Source organism: Lytechinus variegatus, chromosome 19, assembly GCF_018143015.1.
Source record: "Lytechinus variegatus isolate NC3 chromosome 19, Lvar_3.0, whole genome shotgun sequence".
NCBI classification, from domain to species: domain Eukaryota; kingdom Metazoa; phylum Echinodermata; class Echinoidea; order Temnopleuroida; family Toxopneustidae; genus Lytechinus; species Lytechinus variegatus.
The window spans coordinates 17955852-17983149 of NC_054758.1; the positions used below are offsets into that span (position 1 = coordinate 17955852).

At 38.3% G+C, this 27298-nt stretch overlaps 1 protein-coding gene across 4 annotated transcripts in view; it reads right to left on the bottom strand.

Annotated features, from left to right (window-relative positions):
* Nucleotides 1-209: 209 nt before the first annotated feature.
* Nucleotides 210-27298, bottom strand: part of LOC121406366 (zinc finger protein 7-like) — a 41494-nt gene continuing 14405 nt past the window's right edge. For 3 of the 4 annotated variants that reach the window (XM_041597403.1, XM_041597405.1, XM_041597404.1), the window contains exon 5: nt 210-2783. In XM_041597403.1, coding sequence (XP_041453337.1) covers nt 403-2783 — 2381 coding nt within the window. In that variant the 3' untranslated portion in view covers nt 210-402. Of the gene's footprint in view, nt 2784-8979; nt 9207-10962; nt 11480-17474; nt 18075-18780; nt 18981-19985; nt 20448-27298 lie in introns of those variants that run through there. The other variant, XM_041597406.1, reaches the window with a different exon arrangement.

Here is a 27298-nt window from a genome sequence, read left to right on the forward strand (position 1 = left end):
AGATTGTCGAATGGATGCAATCACTCCCACAATGGAGTCTTAAACAGTCTCACTTGATTGATTTCTTAGGGGGTGTTGCAAGAAAATATTTGCGATCAATTGCAAACAATCTTTTTCAATTTTACAACTGATAGATCATTGTTAGCTGTAGCAAATCAGATTAAACTTCTTGTTTCAAGGGGCAAATTATCAATCAATCACTGATTTGAAATTAACTGCAAGACATATGATTGATTTAGGGACCAAAACTTTACTTGCAATTGATCGCAAGTTTCTTGCAAACCCCATCAGATATTGTACTACACAATGGTATAAAAAAAAAGCTATTTCCATCACATTATAAAGCCCACAAAACAAAGCTTTACTTTGAAAATTCATAGTTTGTAAAAATGGTGGATCTTACTACACAGGAATCCATGCTGTAGAATCCTCTTCTAATTCCTCCTCTTCTTGCTCTTCCTGTAATAGTTCTTCCCCCTCCCCTGGCTCGTCCCCTAATGACTCTCCCCCCTCTGAAACATGCTCATCCAATGCCACTTTTCTCTCTAATGGCTGTTCCGAAAAGGGTTCTTCCCCCTCTCCTGGCTCTTCTCCTAAAGACTCTCCCCCCTCTGAAAAATGCTCATCCACTGCCACTTTTCTCTCTGATGGCTGTTCCAAAAATGATCCTTCTCCCTCTCTTGGCTCCTCCTCTAATGACCCTTCCCCATCTGAAATATGCTCATCCACTGCCACTTTTCTCTCTAATGGCTGTTCCGAAAATGATCCTTCTCCCTCTCTTGGCTCTTCCTCTAATGAACCTTCCCCTTCTCTATTATGTTCATCCAACACAACTTTTCTCTGTTCCTGCAATTGCCCATCCCCTTCTTCTGACTCTTCCACAAATGTCGCTTCCCACATTTCTAAATTTTGTTCGCCCTCCCCATCTTCATCGGCTGACTCCCTCTCTTGTTTTATTACCAATGCTTCTCCAAGACCTTGCTCTTCCTCTAATGATGCTTCCTCCCCTACCAGCTCTTCCTCCATTCCGAGGTCTTCTGGCACATCATATTCTTCGTCCAAAGGCTCTTTCTTCATCGGTTTCCCTTCAACCCACAATTCTTCCTCTATCGACTCATCATCACTTGGTTGTTCCCTGAACTGCTCTTCCTTGAATTGCTCCTCCTCCCCCTCTACCTCTTCATCTAATCGCCCTTCCCCCATCCATGGATCTTCCTGTAAAGACCCATCCTCCCCCGAATCCTCTCCAATCCTTTCTTCTTCAGGGAATGTCTCTTCCGCTGCACTTTTCTGTCCCTTTGAGTTCCCGTGATGAACTGTCCGCTTCACACTCAAATCTAAAGGACCAGAACTGCCACCATCTACCCTGTACGTCAAAGAATCTCCTGCAGTGTCAGGGAAGGTGGCAGGAAGCTGATTCACAGAAGTCCCCTCAACCGAAACTTTCATAAACTTGTGCAAATCCGTATGGTTCAGCATATGAACTTTAAGGGAGCTGTTCTGGGTGTAGCTCTTCCCACAGATCCCGCAAGAATACGGCCTAATGCCGGAGTGCGACCTGACGTGGGCTCTGAAACTGCTCGGATCGGTGAATCCCTTGGAGCAGAACTCGCATTTGTAGCGGTAGTCCCCTGTGTGTATTCTCATATGGATACCTAAAGAATCCTTGCGGGTGAAGCGCTTTGAGCACACCGTACACTCAAATGGCTTGCTTCCGCTGTGGACGCGGAGGTGGGTCTTCAGATGCTCCTGGAGTCGGAAGCTCTTGGGGCAGAGATGGCAGCTGTATGGCTTGGTCCCCGTGTGGATCATGAGGTGCGTCTGCAGATAGCACTGTTGGGAAAACCTGTGGTCGCAGTATTCGCACCTATATGGCTTGATCCCGGTGTGGACTTTGAGGTGCTTATTGAGGTATCGCTGATCAACGAATGTCTTTTCGCAGATCTCGCACTTGTACGGCCTCTCCGTGCTGTGCGTCTTCAGGTGCGACTTGAGGTGGGATTTCCTGTTGAAGGCTTTGTCGCAAAGGTCACACTTGAACGGCCTTTCATTGCCGTGATTATTGCGAAGGTGAGCTTTGAGGAGGTGCAGCTTTGGGAAGGCATCGGAGCAAAGCTTGCAGCCGTAAGGGGTGTAGGAACTATGGTTCTTCATGTGTGATTGCAACTGTGCGCTCTGTGCAAAGTTCTTGTGGCAAATTTCGCAGCTAAACGGTCTATCCTTGCTGTGTGTTCTCATATGAACCTTGAGGGTGTTGGCAAAGGTGAAGCATTTGGAGCAGATTTCACACTGATGCGGTTTAACCCCAGAATGAATCTTCTTATGACGAAGCAAACCAGAGCGGTCGGAATAACACTTCAAACACTCGTCACACTGGTGGGTCTTACCGCTGGCGTGTGTCCGCATGTGTGCTCCAAGTTCCCGAAAGTGCGCAAAACTCTGCGAACAAACATCGCAAGTGAAAACCTCACCACCGTCTTCGGCGCTATCCTGCATCTTGCAGCCATCACACAGCGGCGTCTTTGGGTTTCCGTCCTCATCAGTTTCGTGGGCGATGTACAACGTCTTCTTGCAGATCTTACAAAGCTCCATTGTATACAGTTTCAAAGGAGGATCGCTCGAATCCATAGTCAATCCACTCTCATTGCCAGAGCCTTTCCCTACTGAGCTCCCTTCCATAACTACTACATCAGCATTCTTGTCCAAGTTTACTTTGGTGGTTTGACGAGGTTTCCGCCTCCGAGCTTTCTTAGTTGCGACTGCTTGTCCATCATCAACTGAAGCTGGAATACAGAAAAGGGGAACAAGATTAAGTTAACTTAGTTCTGTTTATTACTGGGAGCCTGTTTCATGAATGCCTAACGACTCCAGCTCGATGGCATCTCTATGGAAAGCCAAGCTGGACAAAATGCAAATGCATGGAATTTGCATAGAACTGTTCACAGACTATCATTGTCCAGTTTGGCTTTCCATATGAATGGACATCAAGTTGAGAAATGACGCATTCATGAAAGGGACCCCAGGGCTCAATCTGTTTTGCAAAACAAAATGGGACCAAATAATTGTATCAACCTTTTAAACCTATGGCTATGGAAAGCCTGTGACAACATAAATTGTCATCTAAAATACACATCAATAGATTGGTACAGCATTCCATTCCAGCTACTTTAGAAGGTAAAAATACAACAAAATTTCATCACCTTTAGTACCTGGTGACTGTGAAAAAGTGATAATCACACGGTTTGATTTTGAATGGATGCCCCTAAAATCAAAGCCAAATCTTTGTTCCAAAGACAGGTCCATAGCTGATAATCAATCGATTAATTCTCATCAAATGCAGAAATTAGACCTTGTAGAACTGGGCTCTTCACGTCTTCAACGTTTCACAAATCGTCCCAAGAGGCAAATTCTAGGTTTTTTATCTATCTACCACTCATGGGGTGGAACACCCTATCAGCAAATGCTGTTTTTCATAGGGGTCCCAAAAACAAAGACGTCAATGAAACAAAATGTTTGAAAAAATGCATATACGTCAAATGAGTGAGTGTGAATGTCAGTGTAATGTTCCATTGTCACATAATTTTGATGTTGTCTGAAACAATCTTGTTTGTAGGTTTATACCATAACAATATACAAATATATTTCGTTGTAAAATTCATAGGGATATGGTTTTGTGGAAACAGGCGTGAAATCATTAATTTTTACACACACATATTTTGCTAACCTTGAAAGGGGTGGTCCAGGCTGAAAGTATTTATAGCTTAATAAATAGAGTAGAATGCACTGAGCAAAATGCCAAAAATTTCGTCAAAATCGGACAACAAATAGCAAAGTTATTGAATTTTAAATTTTAGTAATATTTTGTAAAAACAGTTGTCATGAATATTCATTAGGTGGGCTGATGATGTCACATCTCCACTTGTTCTTTTGTATTTTATTATATGAAATTAGGTTTATTCAAATTTTTCCTCCAAGAACTAGAAAAATTGGATTGACAACTGATTTAGTGCATTAGATATTTATCGCTGCAACTTATTTCATTATAAGGGAGACATATTATTCACACAAGTATGAAATAATGAAAAAAATATGGTTTTATGTAATAACATAAGAAAACGGAAAGTGGAGATATGACATCATCAGCTAACCTAATGAATATTCATGATGACTGTTTTCACAAAATATTGCTAAACTTTAAACTTCAATAACTTTATCATTTGTTATCCGATTTTGATGAAATTTTCGGCGTTTTGCTCAGTGAATTCTACTCTGTGTATTAAGATATAAATATTTTCAGCCTGGACCACCCCTTTAAGGAAATAGTATAATCTATTTGATGTGTTTAATTTGTAAATTCACAACGTATAATCTTTGTACCAATAATTGTAATAGACCAGTTTGTAGTTACATCATGGACAATTTGGTCAAATGACCTTTCATTTCTTTTAATATGATAGGCAGATTTCAAAGCAAGATACTATGTAATCTGGCCTTACATAGCAGGATGAAGAAATTGAATAGACCAGGTGACTACAATAGCACACCAATGAACACTTGATGAAGGTATTTGTTGCATTCCTACTTTGAATGCATATCATAGCATGTTGCACAATGTACTTGGCAAACTGTGAAATACCAGTCGTTCGTGGATGCATTGTTGTTTTTTGTGGATGTAAATGAAAACCACAATTCAAAAGAATATATGAATAATCAAGACATCAAAGTTGGTGCTTATCTCACTAGATTTTACACTGCCATGTCACTATAGTACAAATGACCTTCCTCTGATCATGCGTAGAATCTTTTGATCATGTTCAGAAAGGAACTACAAACTGGCTGTAACAAGTTCACCTCTTCCTCTCTCTTAGTCGCCCCGCATGCTCAACCTCCGTCTTTTGCTCTCTTTCCATCACTTTCCTGCTAGCTTTCTCTTCTCCAGACCTTACCATCTACCCGTTGCTTTAATTTTCTTTCCCCATATCTTCCTCTCTCTCTCTCTGTCTGTCTGTCTCCCACTCTAAGTTTGTTTTCATTACTGATGTACTGCATGTTTTGATGTGTTTCTATAATGTACCTACTGTATATTTACATTTATTCATATTTATATTTGTATCACTCTCATATTATCTTGTCTATTTGTTTTCATTGTGCAGGGCCCTCAGTGAGAGAAATTTGACAACAGTTGAGGTAGGGGGGATCTAGGATTTTTCGAAAGGGGGGGGGGGGGCACATTTTCATGAGGAAAAATTTGAAAGCAAGCCCCCCCAAAAGGGGTTTTAACAAAAAATGAAGGGTATTTCACCCACGCAAAAAAAGTGGGGGCAAACATGGGTTTTACAGAAATTTTTACATTACAAATTTTTATTGTGCTTCTCAAAGGGGGGGGGGGGGGAACGGGGTCGCCCTCCCTGGAGGATCCGCCAGTGTGTTGAGGTTACCCTGTTGACATAAAACTAGAAATACATATTAAATTACAAGGAAAGACCAGGATGTCTGATGAAGTTTACGGAAACATATTACATGGCACTGCGCACATATGCTTATATGACAACACAAAGTATGTTTTTCAGAAGTCATTTCAGAGATTTGAAGTATCTATCAACAAAGATGTATGACAAAGAAACGCAAAGGAACACATTTATGCTTTGCTTCGCATTTATTTACAGCGCTATAAACAAAATATTCATTAAGTACAGTCATGATAGAAGTAAATGAAAAGAAATTGTTTGCTCTCTCTCTCACACGTGTCCCACGCTCTCTCCTTCCAATTTTTTTTTAGAGACAGAAGACACCAATGATAAGATGTTATTATCTAATTGTTATCATAGCAACAACCAGACACATGAGCTTCCCAGCCAATTGAACCCACTGAAAGTTGTAAGATCTGGGGCCCCGTCTTACAAAGAGTTGCGATTGATCTGATTAATCACAACTATGGAAAACCAACATATACAATGCATGTTTCTTCAAAACATTTTCTAGATATGAATGTATATCCATGATTTCATTGATTTCTTGACGATTTGGTGTGGTCTCCTTTGTTTACAATGGACAGTTTGCAAATTTACTGGAGAAAAAATTATGACACTGATGGATTTCCATAGAGTTACGGTTGATTGGATCAATCGTAACTCTTTGTAAGATGGGGCCCTGGGGGTGTTAGTGTTTCACACAGATTGAAGTGTGACCAGAGCCGCACTTAAATTCAAGGTTGCATGGGGTATAAAAGGCATCTCCGCCGTTGGTCAAATCATGCTAACTTGACACGCGCTATTGCTTACCGATCAATAAGATTGCATGTTACATATCATGTGCGCATCGGTATTTAAAGATATATGAAAGTAGTTGCAGTAAACACTGATTTCACGAGAAAATGTGTGAAACCATGCGTAATTTTTACTACATCATCGAGGATCTAGATCTGGTACAGTTACATAAACTGAACTAGTGAAATCTTGAAATCTACGCTGAAAAATATTCACACTGAAGATCACCAACACAGATAAGTGCACGTGGGACAGTGTATTATTATTGCTTTGAATGTTGGCCCGACGCTTGACCCAAATCCTGTGCTTATTTGCTAATTTCTCAGCAATTACACAATTTCTTCCAGAATCCTTTGGCACATATTTTTTATTTCTACAAACAGACATTTTGGTGGTCATTTCATTGTATTCTGTACAAACCCATTTTGAAATCGTGACCACAACTGGAATTTATCTTTAAGCAGGACTATTTACGTCACACTCAACTCACTGTGCAACACATCCTGAACTTATCACAAGACAATTGTTGATAAAATATTCCAGTGAGTCATTTTACAAGTGGATTGAGAGGCTGTATCAACAATGCAATATACAGGTAAATCTGGTTAAAGGGGAAGTTCACCCTGAAGAAAACTTTGTTGTAAAAATAGTAAAAAATATTGGTGAAGGTTTGAGGAAAATCCGCTAAAGAGTAAGAAAGTTATTAGAGTTCAAAATTAAGGATTTGTGACGTCATAAACGAGCAGCTGCCCCATGTGTTATGTAATATAAAATGTATGAATTTCAAATTTTGTATGGTTCCTGATAACTTAATTTTGTTTTCTTTCCATGATCGGGTGTGAAATAATTTGTCTATTGACATACAAAAGTTACAGTGAAAACCATTTTCAATTTTCTGAGAAAATGACATTTCATTGATTTTTTACCATTTGCTATGTAGGAATGCTGCTCGAATATGACGTCACAAATCAAATAATTGAAATTCTAATAACTGTTTAATTACTTGATGAATTTTTCTCAAACATTCGGGAATCTTTTATATTATTTTTTCTGCTATTTTTACAATAAACTTTTTGTCAGGGTGAACTTCCCCTTTAAAGGTCAATTCCACCCCAGGGAAGTGTTGATTTGAATAAATGGAGAAAAATCAAAGCAGCATAACACTGAAAATTTCCTCAAAATCGGATGTAACATAAGAACATGTAATGTCATTTTATAGTGTCACTTATATTTCGCAAAGCAGTGATATGCAAATGAGAGTGTCGATGTCCCTCACTCACCAATTCTTTTTTTTTTATTGATTAAATTATACAATATTTTGATTTTTGCAGGTTAGACAATAATGACCAACTAGATTGAACCATAACATATTGAAACAATTGTAATTCCACAAGTTCAGGGAGGAATGAAACTTTGTTTCATACAATAATAAGAAAATTATAATATTTCATATCTCATACAAAGAAATAGTGAGTGGATGATGTTATAAATTTCCTGTTGCGTATCAACCAGGATTTGTGAAATTAAGCAAAAGTTCAAAATGTCATAACTTTCCTATTTTACATCTGATTTCGATGAAATTTTTAGTGTTATCCTTGTTGGATTTTTCTCTTTTATTTAAGTCAACTTTTTGTTGGGGTGAACTTGTCCTTTAAGTAAAGTCTTTTAGGATAAAAAAATAATCTTGTTCCATTTCAGCAAAATTTAAAAACTACAAAGATGTAATTACACATGTCTGCATAATAATAATAATATCTGGATTCATAAAGCGCTTTTTCCAGAGGATACAAAGCGCTGCTATTATTACCCCAGATTTAGAAATGTTTGTACAGAATTATCATGGCAAGTTTAGCGACAAAAAAGGTATTTCTCAGCCTGAAGTCCGCAATCAACTCGAGTTGCATAATGAGTAGTAGCTTTTTGGGCCCGCTCTGCAACTTCTTATACCATTCCAAAGAACAGTCGACAGACATCTGCCTGACGTCATGGGGCCCGTCTTACAAAGAGTTGTGATTGATCTGATCAATCACAACTATGGAAAGCCAGCAACGTCAACATCTGAAATACATGTTTGTTCAAAATATTTTCTAGAATTGACATATATTCATGCATTCACTGTTTTCTTGACAATTCAGTATGATTCATTTTGTTTTCTAAGGACATTGGGTGATTTCAAGTTCAGTGTTGACCTTTTGGTGTTGGTGTTGGGTCAATTTTTACACGATTATAACACCAAACATAAAATGAGGATGGTCCCGAAAAGTCACTCACTAGTTGTTGAGATGTCAATAATGTGATCTGGATCGGTTTTACAAGCTCTAAATAAGTTTTGGAGCTAGGGGAAGCAACCGAAATTTCAACACTAACACCAACACCAAGGCCAACACCGAACTTGAAATCACCCATTGAGCAAATTTCCAAAAGAAAACATGACGTTGATGGATATCCATACAGTTGGGATTGATCGGATCAATTGTAACTCTTTGTAAGACGTGGTCCTTGGCCCCGTCTGACAAAGAGTTGCGATTGATCCGATCAATCACAACTATGGACGGCCAGCAACGTCAACATGTATCATGCATGTTTGTTCAAAATATTTTCTTTGGTGTATATTCAAACATTTGACGTTTTCTTGAAAATTCGCTGTGCTTCTCTTTGTTTACAAAAGACATTATGCACATTTCCTGTAGAAAAAAAATGACATTGATGGATTTCCATAGAGTTATGATTGATTGGATCGATCGTAAATCCTTGTAAGACAGGGCCCTGATCTATCCTTGAGCCCTCTATTCAGCAAGGAAATGAAGGAATACTGTGGTTTTCTTCAAGATCACAAGCACGTGTGCCACCAATGCACAAGCATCAAGAAATGTTCTTTCACTTCTCCATACAGTTCCGCAGACTGAGTTGGATCTTCAGGAAAGATCCGTTATTATGATCCTGTGAATTACAACGAAGAAAGGAGGAAATAAATAATTACAATTATGAAAAATTGAGAAGACATAAATTCTAGTCAGTGATTGGTTGCACACACGCTCAATGTCCGGGTGGGTGTTTCATAAAACTGTTTGTAAGATAAGAGCGACTTTAAGAACGACTGGTGATCCTTTCTTGTGGTAAATGGTATATTCACTGGCGATGGTTTAGCGCATAAGAAATGATCACCAGTCGTTCTTAAAGTCGCTCTTAAATTACGAACAGCTTTATGAAACAGACCCCACGTATTTGTTTCGCCCGACTCACACATTTTACTTTTAAGAGGTGATGAGTAAAGTAAAGTAGAATGAACAGTTATTATTTTGAGATGAGGATATTCTTACCACATAACAAGGACCTATAACATCACCATCTTATAAAACAAATGATGCACGTCATTTTCATATAAATTACCCATGGTCAGTACCTTTAGAAGGGTCCAAATATATTCTAAATATAAAAAATGAACCTTATGTGTTTACATTCTTACTGACCAGTATTTAACCCTATCTTGGCCGGGGGAGGGGGCCTCGGAGGCCCCCCTCAACGAATCATGCGATATTTTCGCTGCGCGAAATTTTTTGACCGCGCCGCTCACTGACTTTTTACTTTCAAGTCTTGTGCAACTTTTGAGACCAATATTGCATCACCCGGGTACGTGGTTCCGAAATTACGCAACATTATGTAAGTGCATGTCAGACCAAAAATTGCTCAAAAACATGATTTCGTATAGAAAGTCAATGCAAATTGTGTTTTCAACCAAAATTCATAAATGCATGATTATTTTTAGTTTTGCTGGTCTAAATGTCATTTATTTTATGCTTTTTATGATCACAGAAGAGTCTCCAACAAATTTTAATGAAAAACAAAAGATAAAAATCAGAAATACATAAGAAATTGCAAAAAACAATATAATGCATAAGAAACTGATTTGATATCGCAATTTTTTTCATGTACAGTTGCTAAGAACACTACAAAGAGTTTCTATACCAAAAATTAGTACATTTGGAGCTTTATTTAGGGAGTTGGAGGAAAAAGTATGATTTCGCATACTAATTACGCATAAATTAGCATACCCGGTAATCACTTAATAGCAATTCGCATGAAATAAATTACTATACAATCTTGTAGATTATGTCCCAGGCAACCCGCGTGCCAATTTTCGGCGTGATCGTCGGAAACGTAATGTGACGGCCGAGATCTTAGGGGGGGGGGCCTACCAGGCCACCCCCTCCGGCCATATGAACTCCCAAAATACCCCCGCCTAGATAGAGTTAACCAACAGTAATAATATAATAATAAACATTTATAATTTAATCAAAAACTAAGTGACAACATAATTTTACACCAACCCTACACATGCCCCAGTCAACAAACGGCTCCTACATAATACACATAAATCCCATAGAGCTGCAAGAGCTTCAGCATGTGTAGGGTGCAAACCATGCATATAAAAGAACTGGATAGAGATCGCTGTATGCTGCTGTGCACACAATTTTGAAGCTAGAGGAAGAGTACTCCGTGACACAATTAACACTATATGGAACCACACCAACAGGTAAAAAACAATATATAAGAGAAAAAAAATGAAATTTTGTACGCACTTGACCTTTTAGAGTACTTTAAAGTGTTTCCGGTGCCCTCATAAGAGCATGTTGTTGCTATATCAATGTTTTTATGCTGATGGTGCAAATAGGTATGAAAGACAAGGAAGTCTTACCGGATGTTGTTGAGACAGAAGTGGTGGATACTGTGATGCCAGAGATGGTGGCACTGGTACCAATGGGTGCAGTCGTTACCGGTGTCGGCATGAACGGTTGTCCTTGATGAGGACCCGGGGGGTGCACGTGAGGTGGCATCGGAGGGTACATCGGCGGTGGACCGGTAGAGGGTGCCGAAGGTGGTCGGTAATACCCAGCACCTGGATGATTGGGGTAGCCATACCCGTGGACGGCATTGGGATCGTATGGGGGAGCATGGGCGGGCGGGGCAGGTGGCCAGTACCCCACAGGGTACGAAGCAGCAGGTGGCGGGGCCGCTGGTGTCGCTCCCGAAGGCTTGGAATAATTCCGGATGACCAGCATAATGTCGGTTTTGACATCGTTCCATCTCTCCTCCGGGATGCGCCTCATGCTGCTGACGATGGTGCGGGCAAAGTCGTTGAGTTCTGCAGAGTGCGGAGAATCGGGAGCGGCTGTGGGCTGGACGGGGCCTTTTTCTATTATTCTTGCACATATCTGAAAAAAAAAGAAAATGCAAAAACAGAGAAAAAGTTTTGGTTAATAATCTTCTAATCATATTATAATTTCAGTAATAAAAAAAACCAGATAAAATATGTCAATAGCGTGGTATATAAAATGGATTTGGTGCCTCAGAAATCGCATTTCCTACAACTATATATTATTAAAATGAGATTTACTTTCACTGCTTTGATCCCACAGCAGGAAGATAATAAATGGTCCTAAAAATAGCTACATTTTTTTGCTTACATTGAAATGCTTCATATTTTGACAGAACAAAGAATAAAAGTTATTCTTTCAAATAAGTTAATCAATAACTCTTTGATTTTTTACAAACCCAAATGCCAATTTTGGCTAATTGCACAGAATCTATGCTGGAATTTGATCTTGGCTGTCAGCTATAAAACAAAGTGACATGATTTGTCATGCTAAATGTTTACACATTACCAGAGATGCCAACCTGATCAAGAATATGTCAGAATTTTTAAGGCTGAAAATCAGTATTTTGGTAAGAAAATCTGTATTTTCACAGAAATAACACATAAACTTGAAACAGTACTTTGCATGAAACCACCTGTATTCTTTCTCATTTTCAGTAATTATTACTGAAAACCAGGGCCCTGTTGTACAAAGAGTTACGATTGATCCGATCAATTGTAACTCTATGGAAATCCATCAGTGTCATAATTTTTTCTACGAAAAATTTGCACAATGTCCTTTTATACAAAGAGAAGCATAGTGAATTTCAAGAACACAATGAATGCATGAATATACATCACAGCTAGAAAATATTTTGAACAAACATGCATATTAGATGTTGTACAACGCCTACTTAGCTTGTTGTACGCGATCAAATGGGAGGCTGAATGTCACACATTCGTACCGTTGCACACAAGACGTACCATCCAAAATGTACCATTGCACGGCTTTAGGAGGTGACGTCACAATGCGATTTCATTGAGTAAAATGCGCGTACATCCCGCTGTCTAAATGCGCAATGCTGTCCAAGATCATGTGCGCTTGTGGGATTTGCTTTTCGCTTTCAATATTTTTGCTCCCTTTTCATAGATTACTGGAGGGGAAACTCATGTTTTTTTTCATATTTTCGCTAGATTCCGAGGCGTTGTACAACACAAATAGCGAATATTCTTATTCGTGCAATGGTGCGAGATTTCGCATTCGGTGAAAGAAAGAAACGCTCTATTCAACGAGGCGTTAGCCGAGTTGAATAGAGCGTATCTTTCTTTCACCTCATGCGAAATCTCGCACCATCGCACTCATGCCTATTCGCTATTTGTATATTGACGTTGCTGGCCGTCCATAGTTGCGATTGATCGCATCAATCGTAACTCTTTGTACAACAGGACCCAGTACTACTTGGCAATTCTGCATTATACATTGGTTGTTGAAGACCTACATGTTTGTTGTACCATGACTGTCTAACAGGGTGATGCATGAAAATATTATCAATTGCAAATTTTAGATGAAAATTTAGAAGAGGCACATCAATTTGAACTGAAGCAAATCAAAGTATAATGTTGAGGCAATAAGCAGGCCACCAATCAACTACAAAATTGCAATGAAATAAGTGACTTGTCAACTGATCTGGGCCCGTATTCCATAAACGAGATAAGCATGCTTAAGTAAAAAAATCTAAGCATTTTGTCTTATTTTCTGTCTAAGATAAAATTCTTAGCCAAAAAGCGTATTCCATAAAGAAATGGCTAAGAATTTTGTCTTAGAATTTGGCTAAGAGGTTTTGCGCAACTAAGACAGATATAGGATGAATGGCTAAGTAACTTTTCTTAAAACTGCAGATTCGGTATTTCATAAATACAACATGGCTAAGAATTTAGCCCTAACTTTAAGACAGCTGTGAGTTGTCTTAACTATATTAGTTTCAAGGTAATTCAGACAACAAAATTTTAGAATATATACCTATATTGCATTTCGAGCTCCTGCCTCATTCTTTAAACCGATTTTCATAAAATTTTGAACACACATTGGTCTTAAGGTAAGGAGGTGGAAGATGTTTTTTCTTTTTCAGAAATTGTGTTGCCATGGTAACAATATATTATGGCCAAAATTTTGCCGTTTAAAATACTTCATTAATTTTCTACCAATTCTCATGAAAGTTGGCTCACACATTGGATTTGAGGAAAAGATGTGCAAGACACATTTATGCATGTGTCGGAAATTATGTTGCCATGGTAACGGTATATATTGGCAAAAATTATGTATAAATCTTGCTGTTCCAACTACTTCCTCAGTTTTTAATCAATTTTCATTAAATGTGGCACAAACATTAGTCTTGATGTGAAGATGTGCAAAACATATTTTATGCCTATATAGAAAAATTGTGTTGCCATGGTAACAAAAAAAATACCAAAAATAAATGAAAATCTTGTGATTGAATTACTTCATCAGTTTTCAACTGGTCTATTCTCCTAAATATTGGCATACACATTAGTCTTGAGTTGAAGATGTCTAAGACATATTTTTGACTGTATCAAAAGTCGTGTTGCCATGGTAACAACATATTATGAAATTAGGTGAAAAACCTTTGGTTTGAACTCCTTTTTAGTTTTCAACCAATTCTTATAAAAGTTGGCTCACACATTGATTTTGAGGTATAGATCTGTAAGACATACTGTAAAAGCTGTTATTTTCGCGTACAGAATTTTTCGCGAATCGCGGGGGTCCCGACATTTTCGCGGGTTGTTAAATTCGCGATCGGAAGATGTACGATACATTTCCACAGCATTTCAAAGAAGCAAAACTAGTGCAATTCATGTGCAAATCTACACTCCTCAAAGTCACCATGCTGATATGTCTTTTGTACATAAATATGTCCCTGTAAAAACAGTTACAAATTGTGGAAAAAGTGGCTTAAATTTCACTTTTTTAACCTTTAGATCTAAAAATTCATCATGCCACAGGATCTATAGGGTTAAGCAATCTTTGGAATTTGTGTTTGGTTCGATTCATTTTTCAAAAAGTTGGTAAAAAGTGCAAAATTGTGGAATTTTGTGAACAGAATGTTCACCTTCAAAATTCTGGTCATGTGACTTATGAATATTAATGAGTATGCAAATAGCTACCAATACGTGTGTATAGAGTCAATCAGATGACAATAAAATCAAATTGTTTCATGGAAAATACATTTAAATATTACAGTGAGTGTATAAATATTGATAAAATAATGTTAGAAAATAGTTTAGGCCCTGATTTTGTTTGAGAAATTAAAAAAAGTGAAATTCTAGCTAACTTTTTTGAATCACTAACTGTACTTTCTAAGCCTATTTTTTGTACATATAGAGGTGCATATCTCCTTTTTTTCACTATGCAGGATGTTTTCTATAGCAAAGCTTTGCTGTTGGGGGCATTGGCGCTGACAAAGAAATGTGTCAATATTTTCGCGTGTTGTTAAATTCGCGGCCGATCGGCAATTCGCGAAATCCGCGAAAATAAAACCCCCGCGAAAATAACAGCTCCTACAGTAGTCTATATTGGAAAATGTGTTTCCATGGTAACAGCATATCAAATCAATAAATGTTTGAACAGCATGATGTGGATTAAACTCCTTCTTATTTTATGGCATTGGCCTGTATGCTCATGGAATGCAGGTTTTGCGCTAAAATAATCTGCAAGACACATTTTCTCATTCATCAAAACATGTGTTTGTATTGGTACATGTAACTGCAAACATCAACGCCAAAATAAGATTAAGACAATGGTCAATGCTAACTTTTGTTTGGCTACATGGAGAACTACATGTAGCTGTGGGCTTAGTTCTAGTTATTAATTTTAGGGGGGGCTAGGCCTCTAGATCTCAAACTACAGCCCCTAGCTTTAGATGTAAGCCTAAATCAAGATCCTTTAGTCCTAGAAATAATCCAATGCTAGATCCCTAGCTCACTTCCCTTTTCAGGCCTAATGTTAGATGAACTAGCCTACATTTACTATTTTTTTAGAACTAGAATCTATATTTTGAAAGAGTCTACAAGTCTCCACTCTAAATCTCGACCTAATACTATGTAGGCCTACACCTAGATTGATATAGTTAGTTGTACTTCTAGATCTAGATAGGGTGTAAGTTTTAGTCTTAGTCATTTAGTCTAGATCTAGGCCTACGTTAGAGATTCTAGATCAAACAGTAGACTAGTCTGACTAGATCAGCCAGTCCTAGCGTTAGGGCTACCGGTTAGGCTAGAAATAGAATCTAGAATGAATAGAAGAAAGCATAGCTATACTAGGCTAGGCCACCTAGATCTAGTAAATTTATATAAATCTAGGCCCCAGTCTAGACTGAGCTGTTGGTCTAGGTTTTATTTTAGGCCTGTTTTCTAGAAACCTTAGATCTAAACAAACTCCCCAAAATGTATAAAATAGAAACTCCTCCAAACAAACAGATGGACCAAAAACAGAAGTAGATCTAACTTAGATGTACATAGGCCTATAGATATAGGCCTAGGTCAGGACTAGATCTAAGTTTTGGCAAGCAATGCATAGCGATGGGTACTCTAGCACTGTAGACATGAATAACCATCGTTTCTGGGAGTTATTTAAAAGTTTCTGACATATACTGTCATCACATTGGTGAGATTAAGGTCTAGGCCAAAGTAATGTTACAATTAGACTGTCGAGTGTCGTATTCGTAGACGTAGTCGTAACGTTAGTTTAGCAAAAAAAAAAATCGGAGACTGAAATGAAGCTTTTGCCTTTTGTTCTAAGTACTTTACCTAGTCAGATCTATTCTAGTCCTGCATGTAAATCTATCCCTGTCCTAAGTAAGGCTAAACCAGGCTAAGTCCTGAATGTTCTAGGCCTAGACCAATACTGATAGGCCTAGTAGGCCTATAGGTTTTTATGTACTTTATGTAGCCTAGCTTCAGTGTCGGTTGCTCCACTATGTCTATGGCACTAGAGTCTAACAAAGTTACATTTTGCAGCCTTCAGTTCATGTCTCATGAAAATAAAAAAAAAATCAAAACAATGTTCAATTCTCCTCCAAACAGACGAATATTATAGATTTTGGGCCTAGGCTAGATCTAGGCCTAATGTTAGACCAAAGACTAGTCTCAAAAGGTTTTCCCTTAGGGGGCCTAGGTCTACTTAAACTGAAGTTAGAGTAGAGATGTCGAGAGGAATATTTCAATTTATATTTTGACAAACAATACATGAAAAGTAATAAATGGGACTGATACACAAAAAACTGTGCAAGTCACTCGGTTTGGGATTGAAATGTTTTGGTAATTAACAAAAATATAGATAATTTGAATTAAAAATTCTTACCATATATGGGTGATGAATGCTCTTCTCTTACTACAATAGTTGTAATTAGTTCCAATAAAATCCAAATTTTTAAGAAAAAACAACTTCTGTGACATTTTTGCAAGTTTGTTGCAGTCACCTCTGCAGCAATTTATTATTAAGAAGGTCACTGAAGGTCATAGAATTTGAGACTTTGGCTTAGCCATATCGCCTGACTTGAGACAATTGTCTTAAAGTTTATAGAATATCGTTAGGGAAGATTTCTTAGACAAGCAAAATGCTAAGACAAATTGCTAAGACTTAAGCAAAAAGCTTATCTTGTTTATGGAATACGGGCCCTGGGCCCTAAAAGCGTTGTGGAGCATTGAGTCCCAGTGGATTAGTCTCCAGACTCTGAAACAGAGGGTCGTGGGTTCGAATCCCAGCCATGGCGTAATTTCATTCAGCAAGAAATTGATCCACAATGTGCTGCACTCAACCCAGGTGAGGTAAATGGGTACCTGGCAGGAATTTATTCCTTAAGCGCAGTGCGCGTAACAGCTGCACTGCTAAAGCCAGGGTAATTATGCTGCATATACCTTAGAGCGCTTAGAGACTTCTGACAAAGTAATAAGCAAGTATAATTATCATTAAAATTGATTTGTGATCGATTGCAATGTTTTTTGCACCACCCCATCAGTCATTTACATTCTGTTGATAGGAACATTTATACACTAACCCTTTCTATGGTGCTAACATCCATCTTCTCGACCGGTGCTGTCTGCATCGGGGGTGCTCTAGTCTGCATCGAGGGAACTCCTGTCTGCAGGGATGGATCTCCCGTCTGCAATGCGGGCACTCCCTTCTGGATCGAGGGATCTCCCGTCTGCAACGCGGGGACTCCCATCTGCAACGCAGGGACTCCTGTCTGGATCGAGGGATCTCCCGTCTGCAATGCAGCGACTCCTGTCTGCAATGTGGGGACTCCCGTCTGCATCGATGGAACTCCCACCTGGACCGTTGGGAATCCAGTGTTCATTGAGGGAATACCTGTTTGGATCGAAGACACCTCTACCATGGAACCAGCCACCTCCTTCCCGTCACTCCATCCCTGCCGAGTGGCTCCACATGTGCTGGTGCCACTAGTACCTGGAGCAGTGTCAACAAGTGCTTCAATCTTGACGACCTGCATAGGCTCTTCGATTGGATCGGTCACGATGCTGTCCGTAAGGCTTTCAGTGAGGCTATCAGTGTGACTACCAGTGTGGCTACCAGTGTGGCTACCAGCTTGGGTGTCCAACCGTTCTCCCTTTCTTTTCCTCTTGTTGTATATACCTAACTGCAAACACAATAACATTGCAATTCTAGTTACTGATACAAGCTGAAGGGGACACAATAGTACAGAAAATGCCTTAATATTGTTTTGAAATATTGGGGGAGGGAGGTTTCATAAAAATGTTTGAAACTTACAACTTTATCAATGACTATCGAATGAAGCAAACAATTTTCTTTTCTTGACAAATATAGAACATGACTTCATGATCCAACCATCCAAACGGTGAAAAATAGCTTATTACTTTGAATAAAATGTGTAACTAGGTTTGTTTACAAAACTCTGTGTTTACATTTCCTATGTTAAATATCCTGTGGTACAATTCCTATGGTACATTTCTTGTGGTACATTTCCCGTGGTACATTCCCTACAGTACATTTCATATGGTACATTTCCTGTGTGTACATTTCCTACAGTACATTTCATGTGGTGCATTTCCAATGTTACATTTCTTATGGTACATTTCCTGTGGTACATTTCCAATGTTACATTTCTTATGGTATACTTCCTGTGGTACATTTCCTGTGGTTCATCTCCTGTGTGTACATTTCCTATGGTCCATTTCCTTTGGTACATTTCCTATGGTACATTTCCTGTGGTACTTTTTCTGTGGTACATTTCCAATGTTACATTTCCTAGGGTGCATTTCCTATGGTTCATTTCCTATTCAATGATTACCTATTAAGAGATCATGCAAATGAATACAACTCACCGTAACACCTTTTCGACTCCTGATCCTGACAATGTGGTCCGACAGGAACCTAAAAGATTCTTTGATCCATTGCTCCCTGTCGGTCAACCTGTGGTCAGGTGGGAGAAAGGCGCCCTCTGGGAGGTACTTACTCCGGGCGATGTTGTCCAGCCTCCCATAATACGTACGCATGTTCGTCATCCAAGTCATAAGTTGGGCCACTGAAAGAAAGATTGAGAGTGAGCAAGTCAGATTGTAGGTGAACCTGGTGTTTCATAAAGCTGTTCATCAGTTACCAGCGACTTTACGAACGATCAGTGACCTTTTCTTACGCGCACAACCATCGCTATAAATGAATATACCATTCGCCATAAGGAAAGATCACCAGTCATTCTTAAAGTCGCTCTTAACTTACGAACAGCTTTATGAAACACCCACCAAGTGGGTTCACCATACAGCTGTTCGTAAGTTACAAGCGACTTTACGAACTATCGGTGACCTTTTCTTAGGAACTAAATCCAACAGGAATTAAAATCTAGCATAATTTACCACAAGTCAAGATGCCTAGTTGCTAGTTGTTTGAAAAGTCGCTTGTAACTTACGAACTGCTTTATGAAACACCCCAGCACATAATGAACTGATCCACATAGTTTTACTAAAAATTGCATTGCAAGTAGGAACATGCTTATCAGGAGGTCCTACACTATTTTCAATGTCACATAAATCAAAATTGTCAAACCTATCATGATGAACTCTGGATAAATATTAATAACTTAATGAAATAAATTTTGTGAATGTCACATAATCAATGAAAGGGATACTACTAATAGAAACAATTATTCTCACTAACAATTCCACTATCCATATGCTGTGTTTCATAAATCTCTAAAACTAAAATTGAAATGAAATCTTCTTTGGTGCTTAGGCCCCTACATAGAGATACATAATTTAGCAGAAGAAAGGGTCACCGGTCTTCCAAAAAAATCATGCGGAACTTATAAACAGCTTTTTGCAAAAGGCCCAGATATATGTGGAACTAACCCATCAACTAAAATAATATCTAATTATTACATGTATATAATCAATAAATACAAGAACCATTACATTGACAAGGCCCGGATAAATTAATCCATCAACTAACATAATATCTAATTATTATAATCAATACATACAAGAACGACTTGATTCCCAATCAATAGATTGATGGATGAAAGTAGAGAACTTACGTGAGCAAACGTTTCCTTCTTCATCAACGTACTCTTTGGCCTTGTCCTCTATAATCCGTCGCTTGAGGTTGGTGCGCCGGAACTCTCTGCACCGCTTGTCGTAAAATCGCGGATTGTCTCTGTACCATTCGGCAAGTTCTTTCTCCTGCTCTGGAGTGAAGAGGAAGGCGACGATGTTCCGCCGACGCTTCTTCTTGCCCGTCTCGTCGTAGCTGTCCTCCGGGGGATCCGGATTGGGCTCGACGGGGTTGCTACGAACTCTCCGAGGGGGCGGGACGGCTATGGGTACATCGCGAGGGTCTTGCTCTTCCTCCTCCTCCTCATCTTCCTCATCATCATCATCCTCAAAGAAGCCGTGTGCATCATCCTCCACCTTCCCGAAATACCTCTTCTGTTGTGACCTCCTAGGAGACACCCGAGAGTTCTGGTTGAAACTTGGGGGCGCCCTTCGTCCGCTTCTCTCTGTGGAGGTTGACGAGAAGGCACCATTAACTCTTTGTTCCTACGCATCCATGTCTCTACATCTGGAACATGTGACTAATTCTGCGTGACTGAACCGAACTTAGGCCCATTCGGGCCATAGCGTGGAATTTTAGAGTGATGAGCTTGAGAGAAACTGTTGTAAATGTGTAATGTTCTCAGAATTATGTTCTACTTTTAAATTTTTTTTGTCAAAATGAAGCTCAAAACAAGTGTTGTTGATACAGTGAGAAGAAGCCATCTTCATTTTTCTCTCGATGCATAAAGTTTTACATTAAGTTAAATATCCCAGCAACGGAGTGAATCTCTCATGAAATTTATAGCTGTGGGAGATTATGAAGACAAAACAAAGGACAAGAAGAATGCACTGAAATTTGCTCGGAAGCAAGTTCAACGAAAATCCTTTGTTACATGACACTATGACCATCATTTCCATCTTCAAAAGGGTTTACATATAAATTATTTCTCTATATCGTGTTTAAGGCAAATTTTTGTGTCTTCTTTCAATGTTCATAATGCACCTTAACACCCTCTAGTCTGCAGGCACAGACCCTCATTGGAACATTGATCAACAAGTGTGCCTCCACGCAAAGACTAGCACATACAGCGAGAGAGCCTTCAGTACACAAGGCATGAGTAGGCTGCACATTCAGACCCTTATTTCGAGTGAAGGGTTTGCCCAGCAGACTAAACACCCTCTGCCTTCGTCTTTACGTCTATATGTGTATTATGACGGAATAAACCCATTTATAGACTTCGCCTTTACATAGGATGTATGCATATATATATATATATATATATATATATAAAACATTGGATAGTGACCGCATACTCATGCACCAAGAAATGTTTACAAAGTGTACATATGTAAACCTCTCTGAAGTGCATCATGTGGTAATGTTTAATCATATACACATATTGCTGCCCGACACTTTCATGAAAAATATATATTTCCCTCCCCCTCAACATTTTGTGATAATTTCTGCTTCTCAATCATTTCATTCAGCGAAAAATGGCTTCATACATATAGAAACCTCACTCTTGTTGTGACTGAATAGCGACGGAGTAAAGTTGGCAACTTCGATCATATCATAATATGCCAAAAGTGCATACAACGACTCTTTGATATCTTATGAGGCAATAAAATCTATTTGTACCTGGTGATCAATTGCAAATTTTGCGTGAAGACCTGAAGCAATATTCAAATTGCATTTGTTTTGCAATGAACTGCAAGATGTATGTTTGATTGATCAAGCGTAACATTTTCTTGCGACAAAATTAAGTGTATCTTATGATCAATTGCAAATACCGGTATGTGTTTAATCCTAAGACATGCATTTATACACTTGATTTGCAAGATACTAATACACTGCCCCTCTTTGTAAAAAAAAATCCACAAAAACCATGGAGCTCGATCGAAACTACAGGTAAACTTTTGTTTGTAAAATTTAAATGAAACTCAAGGCACACACAATATATTTTTTTTTACAAAATATATGAAAGCATTTATTTACACCAAATGGTCACCCATGATGACAATGAAATTCATTGGCAAACTTTACACTTAACAAAATACAAACACAAAAGTGAATATGTGGGCTGTGTGTACACTCCACGAGAAAGCCAAATATTGAGCTTTTGTGTAGAATTGATTTAAAATTGCAATTTATTTAAAACTCATGAAGCAACGTTTGTATATAGGCATAGGAAAGAGAATGAGAAAGCAATTTCCATCGCAATTGTTCCGATCGAAAGTCTGCATGTTAACTCAAGCGAAACATAAGACCTAACCTCCAAATCTAAAACATTTTACTTTTAATAATCCTTATCTTTACATTTATTCTGAACCAAAACTCTATTACAATCCTAACTCTAATCCTATGGCTATGTCCTCTAAGATATTACGACCGGAGCAATTGTCACAGGAGTAGACAGCTGTTTTTTGTTTGTTGATTGGCTTTAAGCAACGCTCTCATCAAAAAAAGAATATAATAATAATAATACATTATATTTATAAAGGTGTTTCTAAGCGCTTAACAAAACTATTAAGTAGCATACATTAATATGATTGAACATTTAACATACAGAAAGGAAATGTACAGTGTAAAGTATTATCACATTACAAAAATATGCGCCAAGATGTAGAGTCAGTGAGAAAGCATCAAGATAAAATTGTAGGGAATAACTCAATAAGAGTGAAATTTTGTTTCACCGTTCCCAAAAAGTAAATAAACTGAATCGATATTTTACATTCCATACACTCATGATAAAGAAACACATTACTTTTATGCTCAGATTATTTGCAAAATATTCTAGAAGGCATTTCACAAAGTGTCTTTTTTTGATGGTGGTTTTCACTGATGGTTAATCTGCTCTCAGCCAATCACATGCAAGGATTTCAGTAGCTTATAACAGCCAATAGTAAAAAAAAATTACTTCACAAACTCCCCAATACGTTTCTGTTTACAGTTTCCTACAGTCCACATATCTTAACTTTAATAACATACAGGCACAAAGATACATTCACATCACCATACTAAATTTCCCAATTTACAAAATAAGTATATAACATTTTGGTTTCACTATACAAATTTAATTAAAGGCCAATTTATCATCTGTATCACTGAGTTATATATATGAAGACTAGATATTTATAACACACAGTCAATGAGAGATCAGGACACGTAGGCCCATATTTTGAAGCCAGGTTTAACTTAGACCATGGTCTAACTCTATGCTAGAATTATAGGGAGCCAAAAATGGTCAAAGTTTTTATTTAAGTTGAACGTATCTTGAATGTGTTTACTGTGCTCTATCCTGATTCATCGATGGTGAAGACATCAATCATCTTTTTATACTTCCTAGACAATTATGAATGATTTGAAAGCAAAATGAGCTGAAATATGATATCTCTATTGCAAGTGATTTATGTAACGATTGGCTATCCATACTTAAACCACAACTTCAAACCTGAGTTTAACCCTGACTTCAGAATATGGGCCAGAGTGTCGGCCAGTTTGCTCCCCTGTAACCATGGATAAACTTAGTGCAGTTTGGCGGAATACTAGTTGCCACCTCATACACAAAGCACAAATCATTTGATTCCATAGTGATTCCTTCCCCCCAAAAAAATTATTTTGCTGCAAAACGAGAAAACTCTGAAGAATGGGATTAATTGAGAATGTAATTAATTACTTTCAATTAAATTATTTAGCACATCATCGTCAAGCATATTGAAGACGAAAGATGAACCCCAACATTCCATAGAAGTGTTGATTGAATTCATTGTTAAGTCTAGAGTTGGTTCACACTACAATAATTATGTTACCAATTTGCAAAGCAGTTATTTTAACTCTCCACTTATTTTGGTATCTCTATACCAGTAACATTAGTCAAAGTAACCTTGGTTTAACGAACACAATCCTAAGCATTGGCCTGTACATGCATTTTGACGTCGAGTTAGATTTAGGTCACGGTCTTACTCTGTGCTAAAATTAAGGGAAGCCGAAAATGTCAGAATTTTGTTTACATTGTATATTTCTTACAAGTATGTTTATTGCAATAATGTGCTCTTTTCTACTTCTTTATGGTGAAGAAAACTTTCTCTTTAATCCTTCCCAGACAGTAACTAAAAAATATGTCACAATTGGCTATCCATAGTTAAACCACAACTTAAACCAGAGTTTGAATTAACCCTGATTTCAAAATATGGGCCAATGAGTTGATATGAGTGGTTTTACTGCCTAATTGAAACCATGCACAAATTCAATAAAAGAGCACCGAGCTTGATTTAACATAATATATGGCAAGCATTCCCTGGGTATGATTTCACAAAACATGTTAAAGGGGAATGAAACCTTTGGAACAAAGAGGCTTGTCTAGAAACAGAAAAATCAAAGAATAAGAATAAAGAAAGTTTGAGAAAAATCGGACAAATAATGAGAAAGTTATGAGCATTTGAATATTGCAATCACTAATGCTATGGAGATCCTCCCATTGGCAATGCGACAAGGATGTGTGATGTCACTGATGAACAACTTTCCCTTCGGTGGACTATAAAATACCCTCAAAATGTCTCTTTTTGCTTTTTCTTACGATGATACAAACTCTTTATCCATTATGTATTCTTAAAATATATGTATTACATGCCCTCATGTAGAAAGAACACATGATCTATGGATAGATGTGATAAAAGAGGCAATTCAAGTGAAATATATACTAAAGTAATGGGGAGAGTTGTTCATCAGTGACATCACACATCTTTGTCGCATTGTCAATTTGCTATCTCCATAGCAATAGTGATCGCAATATTCAAATGCTCATAACTTTCTCATTATTTGTCCGATTTTTCTCAAACTTTTGTTGATCTGTTTCTTTGATTTTTCTGTTTTCACACAAGCTATCTTGTTCCAATGGTTTCATTCTCCTTTAAACATACATGTAGGCAAGTTGAGAGTGAATGAAATCAAGCCATTCGATTGGTGGAAGGCAAATCCAACAAAGAAACAAGTATTATGTAACAAGGCCCTACCTTGCTGTATGAATGGCATCAACATGCATTCACTGTCCAACTAGTAAGTACTAATACTGAACATATCAAATGTATATCAAATGTAAATAGCTGAATTAAAAAAAATCAGATACGTGCACATGGTAATATTCTCATTCCAGTTAAGCAAAACACATCGCTGGCTATTTATACTTCAGGTACATTGCGATATTCACGTTCTAGAAAACAAAATATAGCAATTGTGGCCTTTCATACATCAGATAAAACATGTAATATTCACCTTCTAGATAACAAAATAGAACACTGCTACCTTTCCGTATGTCAGATACACGTAAATTGCAAAATTCACATTCTAGAAAACAAATACATCACTGGCTTTCCATAGTTTCAGATACAATTTGATATATACACATTCTACACAACAAAATATAGCATTGCTGGTTATCCATACTTGAGAATCACCGTGATCCTCGAATTCTAAATATTAAACAAAAATATCAAAGAGCTTTCAGATTTCCCTCATCATTGGATTCAATCAGTCATTCCCCGCACACAAAGTATGTGCATCCTCCACTCCCTGGGGAGTATTCCAGTCAGTCGCCGTTGGGGCGCACACAGTACTGGACAAGCTTCAATGACTTTCACATTCTACCGGGTACCTATCTAATTTAGCACCTGGGTGGAGAGTGGCAAAGTAGGTATTACCAAACGGCATCTTGCCAAAGGACGCTAGGCCGCGGTAGGATTCGAACACATGACCTTTTCATTACAAGGCGAGATTCAGCACCACTACGCTCCTTACAATGTGATATTCACCTTCTGGAAAGGAAAATATAGCACTCCTGGCTTTTCATACTTCAGATATAAATGTGATACTCACATTCTAGATAACAAAATACAGCAATGCTGTCTTGCCATAGCCTTCACTGATTCAAACCTATAGCATCTTCGTTTCAATAATGGTGACCTGGGAGCCGTTCATAAAGCTGATAATAAGAGCGACTTAAAGAACGACTGGTGAACCTTTCTTACGCGCTTAACCATCATCAATGAATATACCATCTTCCACAAGAAAAGATCACCAGTCATTCTTAAAGTCGTTCTTATCAAGAACAGCTTTATGAAACACCCACCTGGTGTCATGTTCAACATGCAATCTTACTAGAGATCCTTTGAGTGTTTAACTTGGATTATTTGGGTTGCTGCTAGCGCTGTCTTGACCTTGGTGATTGCTGAGTCGCTTCCGATTGAGCCTACAAAATAAATATGTGAGTCGAGTGATGAAATTGCATTTAAAGAGAGAGTAAGAAATAAATAAAACAAACATTATTAATCAAAAACTTAGATACAGGTATCACTGGCGATAAATGATGTCATCAAAAACAAAGAGTTAAAATTTTATCTTCAACTCTGTTCCCATTCGATCAAATTACACCATTATATGCAATAATTGTAGAGAGTCCCTTGCTATTGACAACAGGCTTTAGGGAACATAGCCAGGGGTACTTATCTTGTTGCATTTTGTCAGGAAATTTCAGACATTTGAATTTTAGCCAATCGGCTGCAAGGATTATAGAAGCTTGTAATAGGAAAATCACTTTGTGAAAGCGAGCCAGGTAAGATTCAAGGAGAGACCAAAGTTACCAACCATCCTACATATGGGGTAAGTAACACAAACGTTGAACAACCGATCGTAGAGTTGATTTTCCTATTGATTGTACAGTAGTCAATGCAATGGATCATAAAACAAGTCCTAAAATCAATTGCTAAAGCCTTGTGTGACAGGTTCCTTCACATACCTTTGGTGAAGACTGAACTGTTAGCTCTGCATTGGAGTGGGACATCTGTGGAAGGTGGTTAACAATGGGCCTGACTGAAAGAGGAACGACTGGCACCTGTCGCTCCTTTTCTTTCAACTCCTCGCTCTGGACGTGGTACTTCATCACCAGGGCCCAGGACTCCTGGTAGAACGATGTCAGCAGCGACGGGTGCAACGATGTCACAGCGCTTGACAGGAAATTCCCGAAACCTTTGGCCATGCTGTTATTCTGGCCAGCAGAAACTGCTGCAGAGATGCCAGCGAGAAGCTGTTCCGCCTGCCCATAAGGTTGGGACACCTGATTCACCACTGGGAAGGTCTGGAAGGAATCCATCTGTGCAGGAAGTTGGGCTGTTGATGAAGCTGCTGTAGGTACGTTTACAGATGGTGAGGGTGCTGCGATGCTGTTCGGAATGCTTGGAAGTTTGTACAGATCTTCATAATTTTCCTCATCCTCAGACCCCGACTGCTGTTGATCATACGGCCTGGACTGAAACTTTTGCT